An 18,101-nucleotide genomic window follows, 5' to 3' on the forward strand; every position below is an offset into this window, starting at 1 on the left:
CATTCCCCTTCCATCCTGCTCTCAGAAAGGAGCATTATTTCCCATCACTGTCTCTTGTTTTCAGTGCCAGCCAAAGTAGTGGATCTCAAGGAAAACAGCAGTGCCAGCAGTGGGGAGCAGACTGTGACATGCTCTGCTGAAGGCATGCCCCAGCCAGAGATCAGCTGGTCTACTTGCAGCGACATCAAATGGTAAGCAGAGTGATGGAGCCCACGAGAATGGCCAAACTCTTGTATTTATTAGAATAAAAAACTATTGGTTTATTGTATTCTTCTGGCCCACATGCCTGGGAATCCCATGGTGGTGCATGGTCCCAGCTGTCACTCAGGTGTCTTTATTCTCTCCTGGATCAGGTGCAGCACCAAGGGGCAGCCCACCCGCCTGCTGGGGAACGAGTCTGCAGAGATCGATCTGCAGACCAACGCCACGTACCACACAGAGCTGCAGGTGTACCGCGTGAACAGCACCCTGCATCTGCACAGGGTGGACGAGCCCCTGCTCCTGAGATGCACCGTGAAAAACTTCCTGGGCACCAACTCCCAGGACATCACTCTGGTCCCACACGGTGAGAGCTGGGGCAAGTGTTTGAGCCAGTGGCAGGGCTAGGCTTTTCGCTGTGTCCTCAGCCTGGAGGTGCTGGGAGACAGGACTGTCTTTCGATGACTGCAGTCCTCAGAATCAGAAAACCTGGGTAGTTCTGCCCAAAACGAAGCCTCCTTTGGGTTGAGCAGGAAAGGCTGTTCTAGGAGTCTGAAGCTCTTATGTCCACTGGCCATGGACGTCCTCTTTCCACCACTGGCAGGATCATCCCTCCAGGGAGGCAAGATGAGAGTGCCCGAGCAGGTCCCCGGTGTCTTGTTATTAGCCCGTGGGTCACTAGATGGTGCCACGGACAAGAACATCCATGTGCTGAACATCCCAAATACGAGGACTAATGGTCTAAACCCAGGCCTGGACCTACCAGCTCTTCCTCAAGCAAACCAGCCCCTCTAGCTCCTTACACCCTCCCATGGTCAAACCTCTCCCAAGGCAGCAAGCCCTTCAACAGGCTGTAACAACCCATCACCCCACTATCCCTGGGGTGCTGGCCCTGCAAGTGCCGCGCAGGTCTGCCCAGGAGGAGAGAAAAGGGGCTGCCCCCACCCAGAGGAAAGCTCAGGGTCCATGTCTGGGGGGTAAGAGTGTAGCAGGATTGTGACTGTGGCTAGAGGAGGGAAGGGGAAGGGTGCAGGGACACCTCTGTGCTGCTGTCCCCTCCTTTCACCGGGGTACTCAGGCTATGCAGAGGTGAAAGATTCTGACTGCTGTCCCTGTTGTCATTGCAGCCTTGCCGTTCAAGGTGGTCATCATCTCTGTCATTCTGGCCTTGCTGGTTCTCACCATCATCTCCCTGATCATCTTGATCGTCCTGTGGCAGAAGGTAAAAGAGAAGAGTGTTCCCAGGCTGCCACAGTGGTACTCCTATGTTAGGGTGGCTGGGAAGAGCAAAGCTGTGAGCTCCTGCTGGCATGGGCTTGATGATGTCCCACCCGTCAAGGGCCATGGGCCTCCATCAGTCTCTGAATGTGTCTGGCATCTGTAGGTTAGACAGGGAATGAAGCAATGGCTGCAGGGACAAAAGACTCCCTAAGAAAGCCCATCCACATCCCCCACTGCCCTCTCTGACCCTCAGCCTCTCAGATCTCTCTTTTCCCTTTGCTCCCCTTTCCAGAAACCTCGTTATGAAATCCGCTGGAAGGTGATTGAGTCGGTCAGCTCTGATGGGCACGAGTACATCTACGTGGATCCCATGCAGCTCCCTTATGACTCCAGCTGGGAGGTGCCCAGGGACAAGCTGGTGTTAGGTAAAGGCTCTGCAGGTCCCACTGACGGACTTCTGGAGTCCTGTATGTCTGTGGGTGATAGGTTTGGGATCTCCAAAAGAGACCAACCCAGAGAAGATCCCTGGAGATATGATGTGGTCCTGGGACAGGAGGACCATCTGAGACCACAGTGGGAAGCCAGCTGTCCCTTTGGCAAGGGTTATTCCTGGCTATCCTTTCTTACAGCTGGCAGCTCCTTCCCCTCCCAGATAGATGGAAACCAGTCCCAACCACAACATCATAGCTCACAACCACCTCCATGTCCACCAGCATGACTGCAGAAAGACTGCTGTGGTTTCAGACAGGGGATTTGTTTTTCCCAAGCTCCTCTCTTCACCTCTCCTCGAGGATCATTGCCAACTTTGTCACTCCGCTGTTTCTTTGCAGGACGCACTCTTGGCTCTGGTGCCTTTGGACGCGTGGTGGAGGCAACAGCCCATGGCCTGAGCCATTCCCAATCCACCATGAAAGTGGCAGTCAAAATGCTCAAATGTGAGTTGCCCCAACACCATCCCTTTCTCCCATCCAAAAACTGCAAGGTCAAAGAGTGCCCATGCACTCCCTTCCTTGCCCTGTTGTTCACACTGGTTCACCCCAACAGCCACCGCCCGGAGCAGTGAGAAGCAAGCCCTCATGTCCGAGCTGAAGATCATGAGCCACCTGGGACCTCACCTCAACATCGTCAACTTGCTGGGGGCCTGCACCAAAGGAGGTAGCTGAGCCCCATGTGCCTTGTCTTCTCTACCTGCAGCCCTGGGCTGTGCTGAGGAGAACTGTCCTCAGAGAGAACAATTTCTGTTTTCTGGTTCAGAATGATTCACCCTTCTCCTAGGAAAGTCTTGTGGGGCTCTGAAAGCCTTCCTTTCCAACCTGACTGAAACTGAGAAGGCATGTTCTGTTAATCCCCACCTCCCTCCCCAAACACAAATTTCAAATTCCAAAAATGCTTGTTCCCAGAAAGATGGCTTTCCCTCTGGCCCTGCCGAGATGTCCTGCAATCTGGTATTGTCCCTGTGGGATGAGATTCTCTTCCCCAGGGAGAGAGCAGGGCCAAGGCAGGGATGACATGTGTGGTCTCTCCCTCCAGGGCCCATCTATATCATCACTGAGTACTGCCGCTATGGGGACCTGGTGGACTACCTGCACCGCAACAAACACACCTTTCTGCAGTCCTTCGGTGAGAAGGCGCGGCGAGAGGCAGAGGTGTACGGGAACACTGCCAAGGAGGACCACGTGCAGAGGTACCTGGACAGCAGCACTCACCTTCTCCCAGTGCCTACCCCATCCTAGCCCCCATCAATGAGGGAGACTGGTGCTGCCAGGAAGAATACATATATTTCCTCCAGCACAGTAAAATAAACACTGGCCCAGTGCTGGGACAGAGCTGGCTGCTCTGTTACCTTGTGAGACCAGCCCATGTGCCAACCAACCACCTCCAAACAGCTCCTGGCAGACGGGGAGTTAGCAGAGGCAATCTGTGTGTCCTGGAGTCTGAGTTTGCTAGCACACAAGCCAGCTGCTCCATGCCAGTTGGGAATATTCCCTGTCATCCTTAACTTTATTGGCATAACCATAGCTACACATTGAGTACAGAGATTAAGGACTTCCCAGCATGTCTTAACACTCAGAGACCTCAGCTCTGTATTTTCAGGACAGGTTGCTTTGCTACTCAGCCTAAGGGAGAAGTGCTAGAAGGAGTACAGTTGCACAAGAGGTGCTACAAGAAAAGGGAAATGGTCCTTTGTCTGGTTGTCAGCTGTAAGAGATGCAGGCATATCAGCGCAGAGAAATGGTCCCATGGGAAGTTAGAAAGCAGCATTTCCTTCCAGCATGCCAAAACAATAGTAAAATAGAGCAGTGTTAGTACATCAGCACAGCTGCCCCCTGCACTTTCTGCTTGAAGGCAGCTGGGATCCTCCTAAGCACTAAGTGCAGTCTCACAAGCCAATGGGGACGTGTCCCACAGCTCTGGCCATGCAGCAGGTTTCCCTTGCCCAGCACCAGCATGTGAAAGGCCTCAAGGTGCTGCTTCCCAGATGCATTTGTTGCTCACTCAAGGGATGGGTGCTCAAAGGTGCAGATGTTTGCTGATCCAAACTGAGAAAATTTAACTGTGGACAGAGCGTTGTGCCCTGCTCACCCAGTTCAGCCTTCTCCAGGCCAGTCCTGGCCAGCCTGGGAATGTGCACAGCCAAGGTGGAGGGTTTTGCCTGCCAACACTGGTTTGAGTCTCATGCTCTCCTGCCCTGTGGGTGCCTGTGGAGCTACGCAGCCCCGGCTCCCCTTCCTGCCCTCCCCAGTGCCAAGCTTGAGTGCTGAGCCAAGCTAGTGCTCTTCCAGGCAAGGTGAGCATGAGAAGTTTCAGCCTGCGGGCAAGAACACCTGGACACCTGCAGAGGAATATGGCAGGGCTGTTTAAAGTTAGGCTGAGGACACCTGAGCTGTTAGATGGTTGAAGGAGGTCTCCAGTGCTGTTTGCGCTTCTCTGCATGCGTGATGCACGGCTTCTTTCCCTGCTGTGTGGAATTTTTTCAGTGCTGAGGCTGAGGGTTTAGGAATTGCAGTCCCACAAATCATTGTCCCAATGCTCTGCATCTCCTCCTCTCCTCTGGATCTGAACAGCCTCTTTCTGTCCCCCCATAGTCATCTTTCCTTGTCTGTTGAGAGCGATGGGGGCTACATGGACATGAGCAAGGATGATTCCCTGGATTATGTGCCCATGTCTGACATGAAGGGTGAAGTCAAGTATGCTGACATTGAGTCTTCTAACTACGGCACCCCGTACGAGCTGGACAGCTATTCCCCATCAGGTAACAGCTCAGACACGGCGGGAGGGAGAGGTGCCCTTCAGGTGCTGGATGCCTTTGTTGCAGAGATGGATGGTCCGTATTGCAAAGGTGACCTCTGGGACAAGTCCAGCGGTGGTGGCAGATGTCCTCACGATGGGAGCTCCTGGCTTTGTCACTTTGTTGCTGGAGGCAGAGCAATCCCCAGTGGGTCCTTCCACTGGTGGGCAGCCCACGAGTGTGCTGAGTAATGCCAACATCCATCTCTGCTTGCCCTCCAGCTCCTGAAAGGACAGACCGGGTGACGCTGATAAATGAGTCTCCACTCCTCAGCTACATGGACTTGGTGGGATTCAGCTTCCAGGTGGCCAATGGGATGGAATTCTTGGCTTCCAAAAATGTGCGTATGCCAGCTGGTCTGTAGAGCCTGCAGCAGTGGAGATCAACAATGCTCTGCTGTGTCCTGTGGTCAGCTTCCACTCACTGTCCCTTTGTCCGTGCCAACCTCCTCATGGGAGAAGTGGCTGTGCAATTGAAGAGCTGCTGACCACTTCTCTTTGGAAACATAGCCCTGGGGATCAGCATGACTATATTTGCACGTGACAGCTAACCCTGGCTTAGATTGAGCTTCAGACCTCAAATTCCCTGACTCTGACCTCCTTCCAAGCTGTGTGCAGCACAGCTGTGGTGTTTTATCATCCCTATTTACTGGGACGACCAAACAGTAACAACCTTCCTGTGCTAAGGCACAAGGCACTCTTGCAGCAGAGCTACTACTCTCCTCAGACACCCCTATTGCACCACATGCTCTGAGCCCCCCAGGCCTCATCAGAAGTGCTTGTTTAGTGGAAATTAAGCCACATAAGAGGACTAAGGTCTGGGATTTCCTAAGGTCTGGTTTAGCCCAGGGCAGGCAGTAACATAGTTGGACCTTGTGAAACATCACACATGGCAGGGCTAAGAGAAGGGGGGTAGGCATGACATCAATGCCATGCAGAGAGAAATTCCTGGCTCTCTGACTCCAGCCATCCAGTCTGATCCCCAGAAGCGCATGGTTAGTGGTCCTGCACGGAGCACAGAAGAGGAGGTCCCAGCTTCCTGCAGCTTCCCACAGTCCCACGTTACAGTGGTGTAGTATCACCATGCTTAATAGTAGTGTCTGGCAGAGTCTTGAGCAAACCTTGGGGCTGTTCATATGGAAAACATCCAACACAGTGGCAAACCAGGAGGCACGAGCTAGGCTGGTGTAACTGATATCTTCAGACTGCTGAGCTAGATTGTCCAAACGGGGATGGAGATACCCCTCCTTGCCAGCCCATCATCCTCCTTTTTTGCTCAGGCCCTGGCAATCCCCCCTCTGCTGGGTTGTTCAAATTGCCCTTGCCAGATTTGTATGCCTGTTTCTGTCACGGGAGTAACAGTCCAGGCAAGCACCAAAAATACGGTAGCTCTGCAGGTAGCTTTGAGTCATGGTTGTCCCTAGAGGTGGAGAAGATGCCTCAAATGATGTGAGGTGACTCCTGTCCCTGCAGCCCCAAAAATGGGCTAGTGCTGGAGCTGGGCTGCTTCCTCAGGCTGCCTGGGGGCCCCTTGCAGTGACAGTGCCCTGCTTCCCCCCTACAGTGTGTTCATCGTGACCTGGCTGCCAGGAACGTCCTCATCTGTGAGGGGAAGCTCGTGAAGATCTGTGACTTTGGCCTGGCAAGGGACATCATGAGGGATTCCAACTATATCTCCAAAGGCAGTGTGAGTACCAAGAGCCATGCAAGCCCCCTTCTTCCTGGGTAACTGGGCCTGACACCCCCTACATGCTCCCCCTGTGAGTGACTGGTCCGTCATTGTGCCCAGTGGTGGTGACAAGGCAGGACTCCCAGGAGATGGTGTCAACAGCCAACCATCCTGCACCTGATGTCCTCTGCATGTGGAGGAGCAGAATTGCATGGCCATATCTCCAGGCTCTTACAGAAGAACCTGGGCAGCAGCTGCAAAACTAAGGATTGTCCCCTGTGCAGCCCATCACTGGCAGCAGTGCTGCATCCCTGCTCTGCACCACACTGAGTGCGGTCCTGAGCTGCAGACAGGAGGAGTGCAAGGTTAGGCAGCTTAACAGTGCTGCACTGAGTCACTGGCCACTCTGGGATGAGGTTCACAGACTTATTCTCTAACCACTAGACCACAGGGTAAGAGGAAGTGTTTTCCTGAGAGCAGCTACTTTCCAGAAAGACATCTCCAATCTTTCGAGGCAGGAGAGGATAAGGATGTAACTGAGCTTCCCCAGAACCTCCCCTGTGACTTCAACAACAGCTCTGGGTCATTTGGGAACAAGCAACCCCAAGCAAAGTAGGCCATGTAATTCCCAGAGAAACTCAGGCTGGGGGAGCTGAGAGTGGAGCCAGGCCCCTTAAACCCTAATCTTTATCTACCCTATGACCTTCTTAACTTCTCTTGTGGCCTTTCTCCCATTTGCATGGGATGACAGACAGGCACTCAGAGCCTGGGCAGGGAGACCTTCCTGCAGCAGGGCTGGGGTTTTCTAAGTCCAGCCTTGGCATAGCTGCCTTTCCTTCCAAAACAGGAAATGAAACTGGGCTCCTTTGCAATCCTTCCTGGAGATTATTTTGGTATTAATTGTGTAAGCGAATTCCAGGAACAGCACAGCCAGTGCTGCATACAAGCTGGTCAAGTGATGCTCCTTTTGACGTATTGCTCTGAGTAAGAGCAGGAAAAAGGTGGATGTGTCCTTCAGCCTTTTTCTGGTCATCCCATAGCCCTCTCCAGCCTGCTATCGGGTTTCCAAAGTCCGATTAGGCCTGTACTCCCTTCAGTAGTGCAGTGGCCTTGTTGTGCAAGTCAGTGGACACCCCAAGAACTAGGGAACAGAGAAAGCACACCGTGACAGCTCATCAAAGTAGACAGTGATGGAAACAGATATAGCACACCCGCCGTTTCCTCCTGCCTGCTGGGTTCATCCTGCACAAGGAGAGTGGAAAATGGTCCCTCTAAGAAGTGGCCAACAGGAGATATCAGCAGATGTGTTGGGCTGACAGGCGGCTCCAAAGGGTCTTCTCTCCTTGTAAATTGGGTGTCAGGTTCTCTCCTGTTGCAACAGGTGATGTAGATGTGGCTGACTCTCTTCTCGTTCCATTTTTTCCCTTTAGACATTCTTGCCCCTTAAGTGGATGGCTCCAGAGAGCATCTTCAACAACCTCTACACCACCCTGAGCGATGTGTGGTCCTTTGGGATTCTTCTCTGGGAGATATTCACTCTAGGTAAGTGCCCTGGAGATCATGGTGGTGTCTGTGAGTCTGATAACATGTTAGTAGAATCCCTTCCCCAAAACAATAGAAATCCATTTCTAATTCCCAAGTCCCAACCTTACCAGTCAGATTAGCACTTCATTCCCTGTCTCCTTCTTCCTCATGCTGACGTTGTGACTGGGAAGTGAAATAGAACAGTAAAGGTAAAGAAAAAAGGAAATCTTGGTGTGAAATGCATGTTGGCATGGTGGTGGCAGGCAATCCACCAGCCTGATTTCCTGCTCTCCCGTTACACCCAGGGGGGACTCCATACCCTGAGCTGCCTATGAACGAACAGTTCTACAACGCCATCAAACGTGGCTATCGAATGTCCAAACCCACCCACGCCTCTGATGAAATGTAAGTGCTGTCCATATGCATTTGCCCTGGGCCTGCGCTACAAAAACTACAGACGCATTTCTGCCTCTTTTCCCCATCTGCTAACTCACCGGAGTGCTCTCTCTTCCCTCTTGTTAGCTACGATATCATGCAGAAGTGCTGGGAGGAGAAGTTTGAGATCAGACCATCCTTCTCACAACTGGTGGTGCTTATGGGAAACCTCTTGGTGGATTGCTACAGAAAGGTATGTTTAAAGGACCCTGTGCTGGAGGGACAAGAGAGGATTGGTGCTCTGTGGAGGATGCTGCCTTGGTTAGGGCCCTCAATCAGGGTTTGGAGACCAGTGTTTAGTGCTGATGTGCCAGAAGATTTTGCTGTGCCTAAGGCTGCATTAGTTTGAACAGCCAGTGAAGGTGGTTTGGGCATCCTGGGGACTTTGCTGAGACAACTGGCATCGCCAGACAGGCAGCTGGTGTCTCAGCAACTGTGGAAATCAGAACTGGCAGGAAATCAAAACCTGCCTCCAACTGTTTGGTATTTTGGAGCTGTGGAGTTGTGCTCCTGATCTGTCCCGTAGGAAATGTTAATGGTCTGTCTTCAGTGGAGTCAAGGTAGCTGAACCCAGCTAGAAGATGCCAGCCCCTCTAGAAAAAGTCTAGCAAACAGGGAAAGCAAATACATCACAAGTGCATTTTCCCCACTCATAAGACCTTCCCGTTTCTTTGGTAACATGCCGTGAGAGCAGAGGTACCAGCAGGTGGATGAAGAGTTCATGAAGAGTGACCACCCTGCTGTTGTCCGCACAAGACCCACAATCCCTGGGATGAACAACGCCAGGCTCACTGCCAGCTCCCCCACTGGAAGCATCCTCTACACAGCCGTGCACCAGAACGGGGGTGAGAATGATTATATCATTCCTCTTCCCGACCCCAAGCCTGAGACAATCTGCGATCTCCCTCAGGAGGCCTCCATCAGTCGGGCCAGGTAAAAACATTGCTTCTGAATGTTGTTCCTTCTCCTCACTGCCCAAATCTGAAAGCAGGGGCCTCGAGAGGAGATGGGGATGCTCTGCTGAGGGATAGGCCAGGGGAGGGTTTACCAGGAGAGAAGAAGGACGGTGTCACCCTGCTCTGAGGTGCTGTGACCTTGCATGAGCCTGCAGGGATGCAGATGAACCAGAGGAGCTGGGACATGAGCTAAGATAGGGTGCCATGTCACATCCCTGTACCTCAGCCAGCACAGCTGGGGACAAGGGGCCCCGCTCACAAAGAGGAGGGCACACAGGGGCCCATGGTCTGCAGAACCCAACCACATGTAAGCTGTGTTTGGCAGCTGAATAGAACCAACTGATATTGTCTGTTCCCCTGTGGAAAGCTGCTCAGATAGAGTGGGGCTGCTGGGAGCATGACATGCTTCTCAGCTGTTGGGAATCCTCTGCCTCTTTTTTGTGCAGCTAAAAGAGAAGTAGGTGTTTTGTCAGCCGATGTCCTTGGTAAAATGTGAACACAAGAAATAGCACTTTTATTGGCAATTGGTGGACTTGGGACAAGGCATTCATTTTTCTCTCCCTCTTGTCTCCCTTCAGCTCTGTGCTGAATGAGGCAAACACATCATCTACAATATCCTGTGACAGCCCTCTGGGCCTCCGGCAGGATGAGGAGCAGGAATCTGACCCACAGCCAGGCTGCCAGGAGCCAACCACGGGACACCAAGAGGTGGAAGAGAGTTTCCTGTAGTCAGAGCCGGGCTGACTCTACATCTCCCTACGGAGAGGCCAGCTGAGGGGCTGACCCAGATGTCACAGAGAGCCATGCTTTGCGCTTGTACACTGGGACATCCCCACCTGTCCCAGCATCCCTCCTTCCCTCCCGTCTCCCAGCACTGGGTGAGGAATTAAAGACTTTTCTGCATTGCCATTCCCTTCCCCCTTACAAAGAGGTGGCTTAGTGCCAGAAACCTTCCAGATCACTGCCACATCCTCCTCAGTGATCAAACCACTGCAGGAGGGAGACATCTCACAGACCAACATCTTCTTTCAAGTGGAAGACGTGGGTTGGATCTCCACAAGAGATACCACTTTCTGCATTGCTAGGATGATACTCCAGCCTCTTCCTCCTCCATGGCAATGAGTTTCATCTCCTCTGCACCAGCACTTCTCTGATGGTCTCAGCACCAGACACACCGTGGTTCTGTGAAATGCCACTGGGATGGATGATTTGCTTGGAGTCCATTGCTGCAGTGTAGAGAACCTGAAACACCAACCTTCAGCTGCTGGAGATCAAGAGTACATTGGGTAGATTTTCTTCCAAGCACAGCCAAGTCCTGGAGAGACCAGCCAGTGTCTCAGAGATACTGAATCACCATTTTCCTTTCTTGACAGCTCTTCTACGGTGGATAGAGCGTCACAAGCACTACAGGTACCCATGGCTCTGGGGCACAGCTCTGCACCCATCTAGACCCTGAACCCTGTTGTGCCCAGCATGGCACCAGGAGCCCCAAGGGCATGCCAGGAACTCAAAATGCTCTCACAGTGACTCTGTTGTAGTAACAAAGAGGGCAGTTCAGTGTTGTTCGTGTCGCCTGTGTGGACACTAAGCTAATTATCCTTCACTGAAGATTTAAAGGGAACAAATATATTAATCCACTAGCCAGGGCCAGTATAAGGAAGTAATATGGCTATTCATTAATCTACTGCCACTAAGCCTAGCTCATCTGCTGGGAAATCATATAACCCTGCCAGCTGCAAAGTCTTTGTGCCTTATCTTTGGGAAGCAAGGGCTCCCTTTTGATAGACTGTTCACCCAAACACCCTTTCTCAGGATGGGAGGTCTCACCGGTCCCTCCTGAGTCATAGCAAGACTATGGGGAGCAATAAGGATGCCAGAACACCGACCCAGGGACATCTCAAAAGAAAGAGAGGGAGAGGGACTGGGAAGCTGTTTGGTCACAGCTGAAGTGTATCTCACACCCTGCCACTTTCTGGGGGTCAGGTATCGCCACATGCAGCCTGCCAGGGCTGTGGATGAAGTGTCATGGGGAGTCAAGCAGAGCAAGAGGAATCAGAGATGATTCCTCTCTCTTGGAAAGTATTTTAAAGAATAATAAAAGGACAGAGACCTTCCTCCTGCTTCTCACCTCCTTCCTCACTTCTCACAGGCAGGCCTGGGACTTCTTGTGCTCTCAGCTGGCACTTGAATGAGGAGACTCAAATCAGGAGGAACACCAGGGTTTTGAAATCAGTTGTGAGCCCCACCTCTGCAGAGATGAAAGCTGGACCCCAAAAACTACAGGTCTGACCCCATAGAAACTAGCAGGGGTTTTTTTCTGAAAGTAGCACTGTTCGCTGCATGCCCCCCACTCCCATTAACCCCTTCATTGCCCTACTCATGCACATCTCTCTGTGCATCCCACAAAATCTGCACAGGCAGGTGTACAAATTCAGAAATTCAAGTAGCATCTTGCTGGACTTCTGCCACCTCAGATCCACTGAGAATTTTTTTTTTTCAAAATATGAAACTTCTTCCAGAAATCCCCAGCAAAACAGCTTCTGTTTTAAGTTGTCTATCGTTGCAATGCTGCCATTTATGCAGCTAAAAGAGGAGTAGGTGTTTTGTGGGCTGATGTCCTTGGTAAAATGTGAACATAAGAAATAGCACTTTTATTGGCAGCCAGTGGAGTATATTTTCAGCCCATGTGGTCAGATTCCCCACCATCCATAGGAAACTCACTGTGAATGACAACTGTTTTTCCATGCTCTGTTCCTCCTGCTTGTAACGAAGGAGCCATCTTCTGTGGCCACAGTTCATTAAATAATCCTAACCGCGGAGAAACAGTAACTTATGAGATCTTTGGGGTCAGACCACTTTATTTTTCTAACATGTAAGGTGCTTGGTAGGATTTGTGTCACTGCAACTTGAGCCCATAGGATGGCACATCAGATCATCCTAATAGCCCCTGTCTGCACCAGCTCCATTTTCAATTTGTCCTTCTCTATCAAAGGTGACCAGAAGTACCCAGTACTCCAGGTGAGGTCAAATGTAGACCTTGCGTAGGGCATTAATAGTTCTAGTCTGCACTGGATTTTACTTGCCTGGTGTAGCTTTGGATAATGTTGGCCTTTTCCCAGCCACAACATACTGGCAGTTTGGAGTCATCCTCTGACCAGTCTAAGCACCTATGTCTTTCTACTCTTCCAGCATTTGTAACCAAGATACTCCCCGCTGTTCCAGACATTGGGTCATCAGTACATTTTATTAACAAACTGTTATTTTTGGGCTGGACTGACTAATAAAAATATGAAATACTTCTAGCATCAGGAGCAACCCTAGAGAGCTACTTTTACTACCTCTGTCCAGCCCAAAGATTTCCCCATCAATTAACCCCTTCTCACCCTCCCTTTGGCCATTTGCTTATTTACTTCACAAATCCCATACTAAACTCCATCTTGTACAAATTAAGTAATAATTAAATTACTAATTTCCCACTATCAAATAGTTTCCACAGTCCAGAAAGAGGAGATCTATTTCTTCTTTCTGCTGGGGAAACTCAGGTACACTTGGATGCCTACTGCATTTTGTCCCTTTTGTAGATTTACTGCAACTATTCTTTGCATCAAAACCTGTTCTGGCTACTGACAGGGTGCTAACCCCACCTCACTCTTGCTTCTTCAAGCAGCTACGCCAGACTCTTTGCAAAATGGTACCATTCTCCACTCCAGAGATATGACCAAATATTTGTCTTTGGCCCTGTGACTGCAAGGGCCAAGTCTTGCACTTTGTGGTACTTTCCTGTCCTTACTCAACTATTCCCATCACCATTTAGCAATGGCATGCACACTCGCTGCAGCAAGAAGATCTTCTCAGCCTGGGACAGGCTGGCAGCTGGGCAAAACCAACATGTTTTGCTAAGCATCCCTGCAACTCTCCTCAAAAAGAGGGCTTGGCAGGGCTGAGGCTTACAGCAGCCCCCAAGACAAGCTCTTTCTGCTTGAGGAGCCAGCTCCAGCCTCCCGCTCCCTCTCTCTCTGCTGCCAACATTCCAGCCCCTGCATGGCCCATCGGGTGAGGGGCAGGAGAAATGGTTGGCTGTTCTGGGCCTATCAGTTCTGTAGATGTAATTTGTCTGGTGAGACTCTGAAGGGAACCAGTCCCTCTGGGTTCTTAGTTTCAATGCTCAGTATTTTTGTTTGGGTGTGTTCTTGTGTTTAGAGGTGGACCCAAACTGAGGTCCCCAAAAAGGGACATATGCCACAGCTTGGGCCCACCTCTAGTGCAATATCTTTTATTTGTAGATTATATTTTACTCTACAGCTGTTACATCGTTATCAGCACCAGTATATGCATAATCCTACTGCCAGTCACTATTTCATACATACCTAACTGTATCCCAGAAAAAAATGTGACACTCTGGTGTCTCTTTCCACATTTAAGATTGCTTCTCAGACTGATGTGTGCACCAGTTTTAATCCTTTTGTCCTCGATTTGAGCGTGTTATTATTTTTTTAAGCAAGAGTGTCACGTTTAGTGTTTGTTTGTGTCGTGTTAAGAAATTTAGAGCACAGCGGACTTTACTTTTAACTAAATTGTCTCTGTTCACCTGCCAAGAGGACTGTGGTGGAGTCCCATGGGGATGGAAGGCACAAGAGCACTGCAGATGTGCAGCCAGGAGGAAGTCAGCCAGAAGTGAGAAACGGCTCTTCCTCTTCTTTCTAGTCAGGGCTCTGGGCTGGGGGAGAGACAGCACCACACATACAGGGTACTGGGCAGTGGGGTTAGGTTTTGGCTGTGGGGAAACCCAAGGTCTGCCTGTGTAAAGCTGTGCAGATCTGCAGAAGGGGATTTCACAGAAGTCTCTTTTTGGGGGCTTTTTCTAAAATGAGATGTCAGCTAATGTGTTAAGGAGGCAAACCCCATGCTCCAATGCACAGGCGTGAGGAAGAGCTCTGGTCAGGCTCAGTGTCCCAGGATCGGTGTGGCCAGTTCATAATACAAACCACAGGATCTCCCACACAGACAGGAGAGCAGTGGGCTGCCGAGCCAGCCCCAGGGAGCCCGGACACAGCCTGGCTGCGCTCCCACTTGGAGAACATGAAGGTTGCCCTTTGGCAGCCTTTGCCCTGGGTGTTGCACAGGCAGAGAGCAGCCAGGGCAGCTGCAGGTCCTCACTGGGCATGAGGCAGCTCCTGGGCCATGCACAGGTCCTTCCTGCAGCAGATCCCAGCCTGCCTGGATGCTGAGCATCCAGTGCTGACTAATGGTGAAGGTACCATGTTGTCTGCAGGACTTGCCAAGGGCAGGCCAGGTATTGTTAAAAAAGCAGTTTTCATGGGCCAGCACGTCAGTTGCTGGGATCCCAGCATAATTCCCAGGTTTCATCCAGAGGACTGAAGTCTCTGGGACATGGCAAGATGGATCCAGTTGACTTTGGCAAAGGCAGGGGAACTGTAGCAGTGTAGCTGCAGCGGCACTTTGAAGAGATGGCTCTTGCAGGGGTGGGAGGAGGCAGGGAAGCCCCCTCGTGCTGGGAGGCCTTCAGCATCCCATCTTTCCTGTCCTTTCCTCCTTCATGGATTGCACCAGAACTGCAAAGCTTGCCCAAAGTGTGCCCTCTGCCCTCTCCCGCTCCTACTGTGCTGGCTTGCTGGCATCATGCTGTTACTCTGAAAAGAAGCAGCACCTGCCTCTATGCTGTCTGTCTGAAACCTGAGGGCAAAGGAAAGAACAGAGTTCAGACTAAGGTACCAAAGAATTAACATTTTCCTAGGTTTACAGATGTATTTGTAGGATTTGTACTATGTCACATCTATAGCCGTGAGATATTATTTTTATGTTGTAAACTTTTACAAATACATTTTTAAAGAGAGTTTAAAAATAAAGGTGTTTTTCTTTTTGCAAAGTTCCATCTCTTCCTTTGTTTGCCTGATTTTGGTTGCTCCCACTCAGATGGGGCTGGGAATACAGCTTAACCATGTTGTGGGTGAAGGCTAAGCATGTTAATACGCTGTGCATGACCCCAATACTTAGTGAAAGCCAAGCTGGGAGCCAGGCACAGAGAAGCACAGCAAGGCAACAGCTGAGCTGAGACATGGTAAGGAGAAGCGGCTGTGAACAGGGCAGGATCTGCCCCATCTCTCTGGTAACTGGCCAGCTTGTGGGTTGTGTTGCACTGGGAGGAGATGGGTAGAGGGAAGGACACTGGGAACAATTCTTATGTGTATCCCCAATGCCTGAGGTTTGGGCCAGCAGCCCTAAACTAGGTCCCATTGCTGGGTCTGTGCTCAGATTGGGGTAGGGATGCGGGAGATGCCAGACTGAACAGTGCTGGGCTGAAGAAGATGGGAGAACCACAGGACTGTTGATTTTTTCACATAGTTTAACAGCTCAGGGTGATGGGAGAGACTAGAGGTAGCAATGGGGCAGGGCAGCAGCACAGCCACACTGCAGTGCATGGGGCTCCCCACGTCCGGCTCTCCTCTGAGCTGGGTTCCCTTTCCCTCCCTTTGGGATGAGGAATTCACTAATACACCTTAAAGATGCAACCCCAAAATACTGGCTCGCCACACTGCCACTCCGTCGGGTCCACATGTCCCCCTGCTTTCTTCTTGCTCCCCTCACCTTTCCCCAGTCACCTCTCCAGAAGTGCTGGGCTCCAGGGGAGACAAGCACCTCCTGAGTCCAGCCCAAAGTCGTCTCATCTCTCTGGATCTAGTGAAACTTCTCTTCCCCAAAATGACCCCAGGCTGCTGTATGGTGCTGTTAACAGCCAGCTCTGAGCCACATGCTTGGAAAGCCTGGGGTTGCTGTGAAGAGGGGATTTTGAACTGAGGTTCAAGTATATCGATGTTGATCCTGGTTTTCAGCTGCATGATGCAGCCCCAGTGCAAGTCCCTGCTGGCAGCACTGGTGACTCCCTCAGCCCTTGTGTACCCAAAGGCCCAAGGCACCAGCTGCAGAAGGAGACAGGTCCAAGAACCAGCAAGGCTCCCCTTTCCAGCACAGACTGTCCTGGGCTCTTGTCTTTGCTCAGTTTGCCAGAGAGGAGGTTTGCAGGCTCCCTGACCAGCTCAGGCTGCTTCTCCCTAGATATGCTCTGAGTCACCTGGCATGGCTCAGCCACCACAGGCAGACAGGGCATTTTTCTCCAAGAGCTGAATCAGCAGGGGAAAAAAATCACCTCGTCTCCAGAGAGGCTGCAGCAAAGGCTTGGGGGGAAGCAGGGAGGGGGAATTGGTAGACCTCAGCCCTGAGCCCAGCTGGCTTCCACTGCCCGATCCCTGCCTGGCAGGTCTTTCGCATGTTGGGATGCACTGAGGAGGGGTCATGGGGCTGGGAATGAGCAGACAGACATGGGGAGTCCCAGCAGGGCATTTTCCCCACCCCAAAACAAGTCTCCTCTCCAGTGATGAGACAGGCACTTCCTGGGAGAGCTCAGAGAAACAGAGAAACTCAAGACTGCAGAGATAAACCCTGGCCTGCTGCAACCAGGGTTTTTAGCTGTTTGGGTACCAACAACTCACTCAGGACATGGGGGTTTCCTATGTGTCCGCAGACTGCTGCAGGGCAGCTCAGTCAGGCATGACACCGTGGCCAGCTGTACTCAGTGCAGGGGTCCTGTAAGGCTGGAATGGCCTAGTCCTGCTCTCAGGCTGGGAAACCAGTCTGAGCTCCCAATGCCCCCAACCAGGGCTCACAGCAGCCTCCACTCTCCCCTCCACAGCCAGTCTGTGGCCAGACAGGCACTGAGCAAGTCTCATGCCATCTCCCAGCACACCTTCCTGGCCATCGGGGCCTCCACAGACATCCTCGGGCTTCAAGTCACTCAAAGTAAGGCTGAAGGTCCTCTGAGAGCATCCCTGCCACTTGCTCAGAGCTGCTTGGCATATGAGCTCCAGCAGCTCTCCTGTGACTGAGCTGCTGCTTGTGGCCACAGGAGTTGGGGTGCAGTCTACAGGCAGGAAAAGATGGCCACCAATGAGGGAGGAGCTCCAACAGACAGATTGTCCCACTGAGCATCCCCAGGTATGCCCAGCCCAGCCCAGCTTGGGGACCTGTGTGTACAGGCTGTGACTTGTCACATGTGGACCACTGCCACGAAAGATGCTCTGCAAGGGGTCTCCTCAAAGAGAAGGGAGGCTGAGAGATTGTTTCCCTTCTTTGTATTAAAGCTTTCTGGTTTAATAATTTTTCACACTGGTGAGTCAGTTCTCTCTGAGCTGGCATTTGTTCCTGGAAAAAAAATGAAAATTAAACCTTAAAAAGAAGAAGAAGGGAAACAAACATCCTTTTAAAAGCCCCTTTGGCTCAAAAGGAGGAAAGAATAATCAGGCAGATGTCTCCTGTGGCCCAGCCACTCAACAGCCCCCCAGCACTGGGCAGGAGCCCCCCAGTGTACAACACAGCCTCTACTTTGTGTTCTTCTTCCTAGCATCCTGCCAGGAAAAACTGCTGAGAGGAAATCTTCTCTGGCCAAAAGCTGCCTTTCCTTTTCTCTGGACTCCGTCATGCTCTCCAGCCATCCTTCTGGCCAAAACAAGAGATGTCTCCATGCTCCCATGACTCTTAGTCATCTCCAGCACAGTCAGCTATGCTCTCATGTCTTGGCCTCAAGGCCTTCTCTTGCTGGTACCTTGCTAATTATCTCCTTTGGAGAAGTCGATTCCCCTCCAGTTTGTAGAGCCATGAGGCACACTCCTCTGCCTGGCACCTTTGCACTGCAAGAGCAGATTCGACAGCCATCTCTGTGCAGACATTTTGGAAAAGCCCATCTCTTTCTGCCCATGTTTCACAGCTGGTGTCCGTCACCTCCCCACTGATGGGGC

The 18,101-nt window shown here is 51.5% G+C and overlaps 1 protein-coding gene across 2 annotated transcripts in view; it reads left to right on the forward strand.

The window, feature by feature from the left end:
- The window catches only part of PDGFRB (platelet derived growth factor receptor beta), a 34,319-nt gene extending 19,141 nt beyond the window's left edge, over positions 1–15,178 (forward strand). For both annotated transcript variants that reach the window (XM_074915645.1, XM_074915646.1), the window contains exons 9-23: positions 65–191; positions 354–565; positions 1,326–1,420; positions 1,712–1,844; positions 2,250–2,354; positions 2,464–2,574; positions 2,950–3,103; positions 4,506–4,672; positions 4,930–5,048; positions 6,272–6,394; positions 7,807–7,918; positions 8,206–8,305; positions 8,423–8,528; positions 9,030–9,268; positions 9,870–15,178. In XM_074915645.1, the coding sequence (XP_074771746.1) occupies positions 65–191; positions 354–565; positions 1,326–1,420; positions 1,712–1,844; positions 2,250–2,354; positions 2,464–2,574; positions 2,950–3,103; positions 4,506–4,672; positions 4,930–5,048; positions 6,272–6,394; positions 7,807–7,918; positions 8,206–8,305; positions 8,423–8,528; positions 9,030–9,268; positions 9,870–10,020 (2,054 nt within the window). In that variant the 3' untranslated portion in view covers positions 10,021–15,178. The remainder of the gene's footprint in view (positions 1–64; positions 192–353; positions 566–1,325; positions 1,421–1,711; positions 1,845–2,249; positions 2,355–2,463; positions 2,575–2,949; positions 3,104–4,505; positions 4,673–4,929; positions 5,049–6,271; positions 6,395–7,806; positions 7,919–8,205; positions 8,306–8,422; positions 8,529–9,029; positions 9,269–9,869) is intronic.
- The last annotated feature ends 2,923 nt before the right edge of the window (positions 15,179–18,101 follow it).

The sequence above is a fragment of the Athene noctua genome, chromosome 12, assembly GCF_965140245.1.
Source record: "Athene noctua chromosome 12, bAthNoc1.hap1.1, whole genome shotgun sequence".
In the NCBI taxonomy this organism is placed as follows: domain Eukaryota; kingdom Metazoa; phylum Chordata; class Aves; order Strigiformes; family Strigidae; genus Athene; species Athene noctua.